We start from the raw sequence: 13,500 nt of genomic DNA on the forward strand, positions 1-13,500 counted from the left end.
AACCAGGCTATGAGGGGTGGCCAGTCCTCTTCTGGCTGTGCCGGTTGGAGATTATAACAGAACATGGCCAAGATGTTCAAATGTTCATAGATGACCAGCAGGGTCAAATAATAATAAACACAGTGGTTGTAGAGGGTGCAACAGGTCAGCACCTCAGGAGTAAATGTCAGTTGGCTTTACATAGCCGAACATTCAGAGTATCTCTACAGCTCCTGCTGTCTCTAGAGAGTTAGAGAGCAGGTCTGGGACATGTAGCACGTCCGGTGAACAGGTAAGGGTTCCATAGCCGCAGGCAGAACAGTTGAAACTGGAGCACCAGCACGACCAGGTGGACTGGGGACAGCAAGGAGTCATCAGGCCAGGTAGTCCTGAGGCATGGTCCTAGGGCCCAGGTCCTCTGAGAGAAAGAAAGAGAAAGAAAAAGAGGGAGACAATTAGAGAGAGCATACCTAAATTCACACAGGACACAGGATAAGACAGGAAAAATACTCCAGAAATAACAGACTGACACTAGCCCCCCGACACATAAACTATTGCAGCATAAATACTGAAGGCTGACATAGGAGGAGTCGGGAGACACTGTGACCCTGTCTGATGATAGCCCCAGACAGGGCCAAACAGGCAGGATATAACCCCCCACACACACACACACACACACACCACTAGAGGGATACTTCAACCACCAACTTACCATCCTGAGACAAGGCCGAGTATAGCCCACGAAGATCTCCCCCACGGCACAAACCCAAGGGGGGGCGCCAACCCGGACAGGAAGATCACTAGTGTTTACTCTGTCTTTTGAGAACGGTTCTAGCAGCATTTGAAGTCTCACTCATTTAATACACATACCTTTTATTTTGATAAGATACTGACTTTATTAAAGAGTTGTCATAAACTTTAGATTCCATTACCTTCAAGTTTCATTAGATAAAAATGGCCCTTTTAATAGTTCTTAGAAAGATAGGTTGTGTAGCAAGACAACATCAAATCTGTCTATCAGATGATTATTTGTGTTCTTTGTTTTTGATTATTTGTGTTCTTTGTTTTTGATTATTTGTGTTCTTTGTTTTTGATTATTTGTGTGATTATTTTTGTTTTTGATTATTTGTGTTCTTTGTTTTTGATTATTTGTGTGATTTGTGCTTCCCCCCTCTGTTTTTGTACACAATTTGTTTTGCTGTTTTGATTTTAAAGTATTATTGTGAAATAAAGCATTCCACTTCAAGAAAATGTTTTTTTTAAATATTTGATACATTATTCATAGAAATGTCTATTTTCTGGTTGGAAATGTCAACATTACATTTAAAATCGATCCATACAAAATGTAAACTCTTGCCAAAGACATTCCACACATTATTGTCACGATCTTATAGGCTACCATTTTGTTTTAATTTAAATGCTCTATCATTTACCACATACATCTGAATAATCCTAAATGCTTGAAGAGATGGCTGTCACATTCATCAATCCATCCTTCCCTAGTTCCAACCGCTCTTTCTTTCTTTCTCACAATTCAATTCAAGGGCTTTATTGTCATGGGAAACATAACATTACCAAAGCAAGTGAAGTAGATAATAAACAAAAGTTCAAATGTCATATGTCTACAGTGTTGTAACGATGTGCAAATAGTTAAAGTACAAAAGGGAAAATAAAGCCTGTCTTCTCTTGAGAGCCAGGTCTGCCTACGGTGGCCTTTCTCAATAGCAAGGCTATGCTCACTGAGTCTGTACATAGTCAATGTTTTCCTTAAGTTTGGGTCAGTCATGGTGGTCAGGTATTCTGCCACTGTGTACTCTCTGTTTAGGGCCAAATAGCATTCTAGCATGCTCTGTTTTGTAAATTCTTTCCAATGTGTCAAATAATTATATTTTTGCTTTCTCATGATTTGGTTGGGTTAATTGTGTTGCTGTCGTGGGGCTCTGTGGGGTCTATTTGTGTTTGTGAACAGAGTCACATTGTATGTTTCATTTGATGGCATAGAAGGCCCTTCTTACCTTGTCTCTCAGCTCGTTCACAGCTTTGTGGAAGTCACCTGTGGCGCTGATGTTTAGGCCGAGGTACGTATAGTTTTTTGTGTGCTCTAGGGCAACGGCGTCTAGATGGAATTTGTATTTGTGGTCCTGGCGACTGGACCTTTTTTTGGAACAGCATTATTTTTGTCTTACTGAGATTTACTGTCAGGGCCCAGGTCTGACAGAATCTGTGCAGTAGGTCTAGGTGCTGCTGTAGGCCCTCCTCTGTTAATGATAATGGAAAGGATCTTCCCAAGGTTGCTATTGGTGCATATCCCACGGCAGTTATTGGGTTCAAATTTGTCTCCACTTTTGTGGATTGGGGTGATCAGTCATTGGTTCCAAATATTGGGGAAGACGCCAGAGCTAAGGATGATGTTAAAGAGTTTAAGTATAGTCAATTGGAATTTGTTCTGTATATTCTTTCATTTCATTTAGGATACCATCAACACCACAGGCCTTTTTGAGTTGGAGGGTTTGTATTTTGTAGTTCATTGTAGTTCCTTCAATGTAATTGGAGAATCCAGTGGGTTCTGGTAGTCTTTAATAGTTGATTCTAAGATTTGTATTTGATCATGTATATGTTTTTGCTGTTTGTTCTTTGTTATAGGGCCAAGATAATAATTTTAGATAACAATTTTCCCAGAAGTGGTTAGAGTCTATGGATTCTTCAATTACATTCTGTTTTCTGACACGCTACTACTTATTTTCCGTAGTGTATTTCTTTATTGTTTTAGTGATTCACCATAGCGAAGGCATAGACTCTATCTCTCTTGCACCTGTGACTGGGGAGATTATTGACATAATCTTCTGCATTTGAAAGCATCTGTCTTAACCTCCAAAGCTCCCTGTGTTTTTTAATGTAATCTTTGAATCACTCTTCATTTAACTACTACAAGATAAAATCCTCTATTTTTGGACATCAACTGGAGATATCGAGACAGTTGTCCTAACAGCCAATTCCCAGGATCTGTCCGGTTTATGTAGAAGAACTGACATGACATGAAAACTGACATGATTTTTATTTATTTTATTTTACCTTTATTTAACTAGGCAAGTCAGTTAATAACCAATTCTAATTTTCAATGACGGCCTAGAAACAGTGGGTTAACTGCCTTGTTCAGGGGCAGAACGACAGATTTTGTACCTTGTCAGCTCTGGGATTCAATCTTGCAACCTTTCGGTTACTAGTCCAACACTCTAACCACTAGGCTACGCTGCCGCCAATGATGAACAGTTAATATCAATATCAGGATAGTAATAACAGGGTTAACATAAAGACATGAGCTATATTATACATGTTAAATGTGGCCAATGACAGGCATTTCTTAGTGATTGTCTATATTGACCTCTACCTGGACAATACATATCACTCTCTGTGTTTGGTTTTACAGAGCTTTAGCTACTCAGATTTAATGCATGGATGGAGGTACTGAAATAGTTATCACTGAAATGACTGAAATCGAGAACAGTCCATTTCACAGTTAAAAAAAAGAAAAAAAAGTTTCAGATGGCCAGCACCTCTTTTTAACGCCTCCTCCTCCCTTCCCTCAGCACCTCTCACAGTCCTCTCTCTCCATCTCCTCCCTCTCTTCCCTGTCTAGTGCGTCCTCAATCTCGTCCATCTCCCTCTCGCAGTCCTCGCACCCCTCTGTCCCACAGCCACCAGCCATCACCACCAGCCCTCTGGGGTCTGGAACCCCCGGGCCCACCAGCGGCCCCCTTCCCCCACACATGGGGTCGTTCAACGCCCCCTGATGGCAGTGCTGGAACAGGCTGCTGACTGAGTAGATGCCCCCGTCCGCCTGCAGCACCTCGTCATAGGAGGGTGCCTGGATGGCCGCCCGGGCCTCCTCCAGACGAACACGGGCACGGTGCTTCATCTCTATCAGCGTCTTGGTGTAGGAGTTGAGGGTGAAGACAGCCGCCGCCATGCAGCAGCTGAAGGAGATCCAGGCCAGACTGGAGGTAAAAGAGAGAAAGGATGGTAGGGCCGTAGTGGTCATTGGTTATAGATAGGCTGTAAATATGGCCTAGGAAGTTGAAAAGATGCTAATATCGGATACATACAGTGAGGTCCGGAATTAAATTATTTTGTACAAACACAATTATTTTATACTAATACAATTGAGCAGAGAAAAATATTTTGTTTAACAAGTAATGAAACAAATATATTGTTTTCAATACTCCAGCACCCTCCCCTTTTTCTAAAATGTTTTTTTTTTAGATTGGAGAAGACCCTTCCTCCGTACAGAATATTTTCAGATCCTTGATATCCTTTGTCTGTACAGTACAATTAGACTTCCCTCTTCAATTCAAACCACACATTTTCAATGCAGTTCATGTCCAGAAACTGAGATAGCCATTGCAAAATGTTGATTTTGTGGCCAATTAGCCATTTCTTTGTGGATTTCGATGTGTGCTTGGGGTGTGACGAGGGTGGTATGTGTGTTTTTGTCTCATCTAGGGTGTTTGTACTGTCTAGGGGTTTTGTTGATTTATGGGGTTGTTTCCATCTAGGTGTTTATGTAGGTCTATGGTTGCCTAGATTGGTTCTCAATTAGAGGCAGGTGTTTATCGTTGTCTCTGATTGGGAACCATATTTAGGCAGCCATCTTCTTTGGGTATTTTGTGGGTTATTGTCTATGTTATGTTGCATGTTAGCACAGTGTTTATATAGCGGTCGTCTTAATCGTTTTTTTTGTTTAAGTGTTCTTCATTAAATAAAGAAGAATGTATTCTAACCACGCTGCGCTTTGGTCTACTCCATATGACGATTGTGACAGTGTCCATGGCCAAAGAGCTCTATTTTAATGTCATCTGACCACAGCACCTACTGGAGTTTGCTAAATGCTATTGGCACTTAGATTGGAACCGGTGCTATGGTCAAATGACACGAAAATAAAGGTATTTGGCCACGCACACCAGCACACATCAAAATCCACAAAGAAAAGGTTCATTGACCACAAAATCATAATTTCGCAATGGCCATCTCGGTCTCCGGATTTAAAACCCATTGAAAACCTGCCGTTTTAATTGGTGAGGGTAGTGCATAAGTGTAGACAAAGGATATCAAGGATCTGGGAAGATTGTGCATGGAGGAATGGTCTAAGATCCCTCCCGATGTGTTCTCCAATCTCATAAAAACATCTCAGTGTCATTATCTTCAGTATCCTTAGTTTCAGTGTCATCTTTGCAAGGTGTAGGATGCTGGAGTATTGAAAACAGTGGATCCAATCATTTTGACTCCTATGTTTTTGAGATATTTTACTAGTTAAACAACATCTCTTTCTCTGAGAAATTGTGTTAGTATAAAATATAAATGATTTAAAAAATAAAAATAGCATAAAATATAGCTCAGTATTTGTATTTATTTTATACAGGCTTTTTTTTGCTCCTCTTTATTTTTAAGTGATCCAATCCTTCTGGACCCACTGTTTTCCATTGATTGGTGGTTAGAAAATGGAGACAGTGCCTAGACAAACAAACCAAACCATGGATTGCAGTCCAAAGACTGCTTTCATGGTTAAGGGAACAAATAAGCAATTTTGTAATTTGGGTGAACGATGCCTAAGGAGATACTTACGCAAATGACCAGCCGTAGTCCCAGGTTTGTGGTCTCCAATCTTTTGGCCCAATGCTCACAGTCAACTGGAACACTGTGGTGTACATCATATGAGCCACCATTCCCATCAGACCTAAGAGAGAAAAAGTATTTGCTGACAATCCCCGATTTTATTCGACTAACATCGAATAATCAATGCTTTACCTTTTGGGTATGTTTACAGAGTATTCATAGCCTTGGCATGTATCATTTTGGTGATAAGAGAAAGTTCTGCCAGTGGTGGCAGTCTCACCTGAAAGGACCGTGCATATAGCGGCAAATGCGTTGATCTTGAGAGCATACATCTCCTTACGGGCACAGAGACACAGCACCTCCACCCACATGAGGAGAAAGCCCATGGCCAACAGGCCTATGTACGCAAACTCTGATACTACTGACAGCCACAGCACCCCTGTCAGAGAGAGAGCGAAAGAGAGAGAATTAAGATTGGACAGAGGTAGAGAGATAAAAAGTTGGCGTTACAGTCCTTATTTGAAATTGAATGTTGGCGTATTAGCAGCACCTACAGTATATGTACTTTCAATGAGCACAAACCTTGCGTCTCTCCTGGAGTCAATTCAATGAAGCTTCGGCACTTCTCCTCTATAAGACAAATAGAATGTGATTAGTTACAAATCCAATTTAAGTCAGTATATTCACATGTATCTTTTAGGGCCTTGTCAAGAAAATGGACATACTGATTTAACAAGAGATCCCTTGAGTGGCTGTTCTGAGATCTTAAGACAGTGCTCCAATTGGCATGGGCATTCGGGAAGGGGACACTTTCTGTCGTAAAATAAGCCACATTGAGAAGAGAGAGAGAAATCCACCAGATGTTTTCTATCTTAGGGTCAAGACCAAAGCTCTTAATTCTTCTCTCTCTACAGTGATCTAGCAAATGATTCCTGAGGTGATATGGGAAGATATTCCTTTTAAGTTAGCCTTCACTGACACTTGACTTCACATGGCTGACATTAAAGACTATTCATTTATTAACAAAACACCCGCTCGTGATTATTTACTTCTACATAGCCTCGGCTGATGAGGGACAATCCCAGATCAGTGGATGAGTATGGTCTTAAAGCAACCAGACTTGCAGAGATTGATAGTGGAACAGCAAAACAGCCATATTCAAAGGCACAATGGCAATTGCTGATAGATATATCGACGTTATAGTGCATTCTAATCACTAGTGTCCGGTCATTATTAGGGTTCCACAAGGCTCAGTCCTAGGTCCGACCCTAAGACTGGACTCGAATGAAGGTTCTGTAGATCAACAGCCTAAAACAAGAGCTATCTCGTGTTTTATTCACTGTTCCAATCAAGTTCTCTGTGTCAAACAATTACTGGCTAAGGCTAGGGATTCATTTACATTTACATTTGACATTTTAGTCCTTTAGAAGATGCTCTTATCCAGAGAGACTTACAATTAGTGCATGCATTCCTTATAGCAAGGTGAGACAACCACATATCACATATTGTATTACAGTCGTAGCAAGTGCATTCATTGAGGAGATTGGATCTTACAGAACAAGGACCAGGCATCATTAGGTTATTGGGATGAAGCCTACTTAACCCCTCTTTCTATAAGTGTAAAGCATATTCAAACAACGGTCTGGATAAAGACCTCAATGTCTAGCCCAATGCTCACCCTCATTGTGTGCCTCGCAGGACAACCAGAAACCTGTGTGGAAGTAGCGCAGCATGTACTTGTCCTCGCCCGTCTCCCAGATGTAGTGCACCGCGTTGGCGAGGGCCTTTTTCCGACGCCTCGCCTGCTCTTCCTTTTCCTGGGGCGACAAGGTGACGTTGTTTGCCGGTTTCTTGGGGTCCAGAGTGGGACTCTCTGAGGACAACAGAGGGTAAGGGGACAGTTGGGACAGGAATATTTGGACAGTTTTAGGTGAGATATAGAGTACCTGTTGGAGAAGCCTTCCAGGTGCCGCTGTATCTTAAGAGAATGCCAAGAATCTCAAATATAACACATATTTAGATTTGTTTAACTCTTTATCGGTTACTACATGATTCCATATGTGTTATTTCATAGTTGTGAAAAGTAAAAATGAAAAAAAAAAAAACATTGAATGAGTAGGTATGTCCAATCTTTTGACTGGTACTGTATGTCTCTAGTCTACACGCCGTATGAATGTTTTTCAACAATAAACTCCAGAAACACACATCTTCCAGCCATGTTCCTCAAAGGCATAGCAAGACCACCATTTAATATTCTGCAGGGACAGAGGTCAAAAGTGCTCCCTAGTGTCAATGGAATGAAGGGGCAACAATCTACATCAAAATCCGTCAGAAATCACTGCTCTCGACGTAATCTCCCTTATGTAGAAAAATTGCACATTTACATGGCAATAGGCTTAGACAACGATGTAATCCAGGCAGTCAACAAAGTTTGAGATTACATAGATACATTGGACTATGTGGACTATGTCAACAGACCTCTGGTTGCTTTCTGTTGATATACAGTAGATTGCTCAGAGAGCGATGGCGAAAAAGGGATAGGTGGACTTTTTCTTTTGCTAAGGGTTCCCCTGACAAATCTAAAAAAAAGTCATAATTGTCAGTTTCAGGATTCATGTTCAACAGGGGTGGTTCAACAGGGGTGAGTCCACAAGTATAGAGTGAGGGAAACAAATCATTAATCACTGGGCTCCAGATTCGTTCTGGCACAGGGCGAAGAGGTGAATTAGTTCCCCACCTGTGGTGTAGGGCTGGCTGTTGTTCTGCCCACAGTTCTTCAACTTGACCGGGGAGAGGCAGAGGGGCTTGACAACCTTGTGGGTCCCCTCGCACCAGTACGAGGTGCAGAAGGCCAGGATGGACAGTGCCAGGGCCAGTGACGTCAGGGACAGGGAGAGCAGGGAGCGGTTGCATCGTGACATGCTCTCCAGCATGGTGGCTTATGGGAGTGGGGCGAGGGCCACTGCGAGAAGAAATGATGCCCCTCCTATAGACAGAGAGGTGGGAGACAGGCTGGAAAGAGAAGCGAGAGACGGGGAGAGACGGGGTGTCTCAAGAGGAGCTTGAGACGAAGGATGGTGAAACAGGGTGAGGGTGCTGGTTGGAGGACGGACGCAGGGATGATTGCGGACTGAGGAGAGACCAGCTAGAGTGAGGGCATTGACAATGAGGTGAGGTGGGAACTGTGGGGGGACTCAATGACACGCAGAATGCAGAATGTAAAGATTATGGTCTTGTTCTCCTTCTCACTCATGATCTCCTCAAGTAGGCGGAGGAGCTTGTCTTCCTTCTCGCCATCATTGCAAACATCCACAATCTGCAAGATGTTGTGGTTGGCACTGGAGAGATATAGAGTGGAGAAATGGGAGTGGGGAGGGGGATTGACAGAGGGATGGTTTTGGGGAGTGGGATTACGGAACTGTGAGCAAATGATGGGATGGAGGGATGAGAGGAGAAGAGGAGATTAGGCAGAGGCAGGATAAAGGGAGGGAATGAAGAAGAAGAAGAAGAAGAAATAGATAAAACACAGGATCAGGGGACAATGAAATTTAGAAGATTTACTTGCGGTTGAGCGAGACAGATGGATTGGATGCGGATGAGGGCTAGCTAGCCTCTAGCCTCTGTCATGCTCTACTCCAACGAGTCCTCTCGATATTCCCCCATTACACGCCGATCCAGCTGTGGTCCCTCGATAACGACTTGTGATGATTAACGAGGTAAATCAAAGCAGTCATTGAACTGAGGCAATCAGGCAGAGAGCTTTTCATCTTTGGATTTAGGAAGAAAAAAATTGAATGAATACATTTTTCTTACATTTTCTTATTTTTCGTCTGAATGCTACATCCCATGTTTCCTGTTTCATGACGTGGAATTGGCATGTGTTCGCTGTTATACAGTTGTGTCCTGGAAGATAAACGCTTTAATTTCACCACGTTTTATACAACCCCCAATCCTTCTCTCCTGTCTCCTCTTTCTCAGGACATATTCTATTCTTCCCGAACATCTCAACTTTCTTAGGAGGATTGTGATTCAATGTAAGGATTAGTCCAATCTCTCAATCTACCTCTCTATTAGCCTGTAATCCTCATTCATCTGTGTTAATCTCCCTGTACTAGGTGAATCTGGGTAATCCCACTTGATATCACGATCGTAACGTCTGTCCAACCATCTATAAAGCAAGACAAATCATTTGGATTAGTACTGGGAGGAGTAATTAATGGACAACAATCTACAGCAAAATCCATCAGAAATCACTGTTCATGATGTAGTCTCCCTCATGTAGAAACATTTCATATTACATGGCAATAGGCTTAGACAACGATGTAATCCATATAGTCAGCAAAGTTTGAGATTTACATACCTAATTTGGACTATGTGGACTATGACAACAGACCATGATAATCATCGTCATCATCGTCATATCATTGTCACCGCAATCGTTATCATCTTCATTATCATCACAATCACAATCATTCCACACAATTGTCATCGTTGTCATCATCATATCATGTCACGTGGATGAGGGCTAGCTAGCCTCTAGCCTCTGACAATGCTCTACTCCAACGAGTCCCCTCGATATTCCCACTTTACATGCTGATCCAGCTGTGGTCCCTCGCTAACGACCTGTGATAATTAATTAATGAGCCAATCAAAGCAGACTTTGAACTGAGGCAATCAAGCAGAGAGCTTTTCATCTTTAGATTTGGGAAGAAAAAATTGAATGAATACATTTTTCTTACATTTTACATTTTTCATCTGAATGCTACATCCCATGTTTCCAGTTTCATGACGTGGAATTGGCATGTGTTCGCTGTTATACAGTTGTGTCCTGGAAGATAAACGCTTTAATTTCACCACGTTTTATACAACCCCCAATCCTTCTCTCCTGTCTCCTCTTTCTCAGGACATATTCTATTCTTCCCGTGCATCTCGGCTTTCTTAGGAAGATTGTGATTTGATGTAATGATTAGTCCAATCTCTCAATCTACCTCTCTGTTGGCCCATAATCTGTGTTAATCTCCCTGTAAATCTGGGTAATCCCATTTGACCTCACGATCATAACGTCTGTCCAACCATCTATAGAGCAAGACAAATAATTTCGATTAGTATTGGGAGGAGTAATTAAGGGGCAACAAACTACAGCAGAATCTGTCAGGAATCACTGTTCACTGTAATCTCCTTTATGTAGAAACATTTCACATTACATGGCAATAGGTTTAGACAACGATGTAATCCATATAGTCAGAAAAGTTTGAGATTACACACATACTTTGGACTATGTGGACTTTGTCAACAGTCCATGATCAACATCGTTGACGATCATCATCGTCATCATCGCCACAGCAATCTTTGTCATTTCTCTTCATTGTCACAATCTTTTGCATCATCACAATCGCCCACAGAATCATCGTCCTATCATCGTCATCGTGGTCATCCTCGTAGCAATCTCGATAATCACAATCTTCTGCATCATCACAATCATCATCATCATACTATAGGGATGGTTTAATGTACTGGTCTGATGCCTGTCTCATTACCATGAATCATTATTGGTCACCTCAGAGAATAGTAATCGAAAGATCCATCCATCTGTGTTGATATGGTCTTTATGTAGAATAGCAATCTGACAAAGATAGCAGAATCACAGATGTGATGCTTGTATGTTTTTTTATTTCATCTGACAACATCTGCATCAGTCCATCTGCACACATTACCACTATACACTCTTAGGGGGGAAAAAGTGCTATCTAGAAGCTCAAATGCTTCTTCAGTTGTCCCCATAGGAGAACCCTTTGAAGATGCCTTTTTGGTTCAATGGAGGACACTTTCCACAAAGAACCAAAAAAGGTTTCTCCCTGGGTGACTCAGTTGGTAGAGCATGGCGCTTGCAATGCTAGGGTTGTGGGTTTGATTCCCACAGGGGACCAGTACAATTTTTTAAAATCAAAATGTATGCAGTCACTACTGTAAATCGCTCTCTATAAGAGCGTATGCTATATTACAAGAATGTAACCAGAAAGGGTTCTCCTATTAGGACAGCCAGAAGAACCTGTTTGGAATCCTTTTTTGTCTAAGAGTGTATAGCTGTGTTGTTGCCAGATTGGTTTGTCAGTTGCAGCACAAAATAATGGCAGAGACGATTCCTCGTGACAGTAAGACCAGGAGTTTGTCAGACTGCTCCCTCGTGACACCCATATTAGGCATTTGGAAGTTCATCCAGAAAAGTAATGCATTTCATTTATCCCATCGTGATACCAAAATATTCCAACATTTGGAATATCCTACAAACTTGGTCAATTTACCCCCGAAATATCAAATTACAAGCCCTTCAATTTTCCAATGATTTAAATCTGTAAGCATTTCAACAAGTTATTTTTTCAAACTGTCAATCAATCGGTCCTTTCGAAGAGTCTCATACATATAAACTCCAGATACTCTGACACTAGTGTATTGCTTCGCTCGAAACTGTAAAAGATTTGGGGCAGTCCAGGGACTGCATAAATTTAACGGGTAAACCAAAGAAAATCTCCTATCCCCATTGTCCAACAATATGATTAAATATGACACAGCCGGCACACAATCACACACGCAGTATCACTTTTCCTTCCCATGTAATTCAGATGGTGCTACAGTACATATGAAGCTGTAGAAAACTAGCTCCCCAAGATAAAATCTACTTTCCACACTTCCTCTGGGCTACTTGTCGGCTATCATAGGTAGATCGGTTTAATTTCTTGTAATACCTGTGCCTAGATATGATTTCCAATTGCCGTACCCATTGTATTTTCCCTATGTACTGCATAATAGCGGGCTTTCCATTGAGTCCTTGTCCACCCATTACGGTTGTACAATGCATGCATGAAAGTTACCGAACAGATGTTTGTGAATGAACGAATTAAAGAAAACAACTTACCATATAAGGCCTTCAAAGACATCGACCCTCTACACTCCTTCGTCCTCTCTACCATATTCACTTTCTTCACCTTTTCTCCCTCACTCTCACGCTCGTCTTTCTTGGGTGAGTTTCTAACAGAAATACACCCAGATTTGACTTAATCCTCACGCGCCCATCTGTTACTTTCTCTCTCTTTGCTCCCTATATCTATCCATCCATCCCTCACATTCTCTCTCTCCCTCCCTCTCCGTCCCCTTCTTCCACTCCACTTTAGGCAAATCCATTATCATACTTAGCAGTTCACTACATAATGATTAACGTTATGGCTTTAGACGTGAACCCACTGTGTCACTTGTTGTACTGTACTGATGTGCTGTACTGCTCTGACCCCTCTGATTACACGAGATTTCACACAATCTGTTCCCCTCGGGGGAATCCCCATCGTGACCCGGATGATGAGTCAACACCCAAACTTTCCTTTGGGACATGCCCATATTCTGAATGAGGAGCAGAATTAGAGAATTTACAGTATGCACTCACCACTCAGCCCCTCGCTTTCATCCCGTCATCAACTCTGATCCACCCAATGTCCCTTCAACCCAGCAATCTCCACTCCGTTTAGCTCACTCCCCATCAAACAGCAGTTCCGCAAATGATGTCCACCAATTAGTTTGAATCATCCCGATTTCGGAGAGGGGCTGGAAGAGTGAAGTGGGCGAATGAAAAATAATTTAAATGGGGTTTTAGTCTAGTGGCGCACATTGCATGTATGTGCAAACTAAAAATATATATGCGGTAAATAACAGACTCACTGTACTGGAGGAACAGATGTGTCGCCAGCCCTCTTGTGGCCATTTGTAATAACTACCATCACTATGATGCGGATTGAGACAAGTGTTGATTGCGCATAGACCATACGCCTCATTCAAAGAGATAACAGGCATTGATGGAGACGCCTTAAAACATAAGAAATGCCAACAGAGAGAGAATTTGCAGATACTGTAGTCAGAGCTGAG

General features: G+C 41.9%; 1 protein-coding gene across 1 annotated transcript; it reads right to left on the minus strand.

Annotated features, from left to right (window-relative positions):
• Positions 1-3,159: 3,159 nt before the first annotated feature.
• Positions 3,160-13,147, minus strand: LOC112264843 (germ cell-specific gene 1-like protein). Its single transcript, XM_024441712.2, has 8 exons — positions 13,025-13,147; positions 12,503-12,615; positions 8,327-9,007; positions 7,268-7,462; positions 6,172-6,219; positions 5,870-6,028; positions 5,599-5,710; positions 3,160-3,974 (listed from the first exon to the last, which is right to left on the minus strand). Exons 3-8 carry the CDS (start codon positions 8,520-8,522, stop codon positions 3,563-3,565), a joined length of 1,122 nt encoding a protein of 373 aa, XP_024297480.1. The 5' UTR covers positions 8,523-9,007; positions 12,503-12,615; positions 13,025-13,147; the 3' UTR covers positions 3,160-3,562.
• Positions 13,148-13,500: the final 353 nt, after the last annotated feature.

This window comes from Oncorhynchus tshawytscha, linkage group LG13 (assembly GCF_018296145.1).
Source record: "Oncorhynchus tshawytscha isolate Ot180627B linkage group LG13, Otsh_v2.0, whole genome shotgun sequence".
Classification (NCBI taxonomy): Eukaryota; Metazoa; Chordata; class Actinopteri; order Salmoniformes; family Salmonidae; genus Oncorhynchus; species Oncorhynchus tshawytscha.

Excerpts from the sequence above, each read along its gene's own strand:
- LOC112264843 (XM_024441712.2), bottom strand. The coding sequence starts at position 8,522 with ATGCTGGAGAGCATGTCACGATGCAACCGCTCCCTGCTCTCCCTGTCC. Across the intron at positions 6,220-7,267 it reads CTGCGAGGCACACAATGAGG|AGGAGAAGTGCCGAAGCTTC; the intron begins GTGAGCATTGGG and ends TTTGTCTTATAG. Across the intron at positions 5,711-5,869 it reads TATATGCACGGTCCTTTCAG|GTCTGATGGGAATGGTGGCT; the intron begins GTGAGACTGCCA and ends TTTCTCTCTTAG.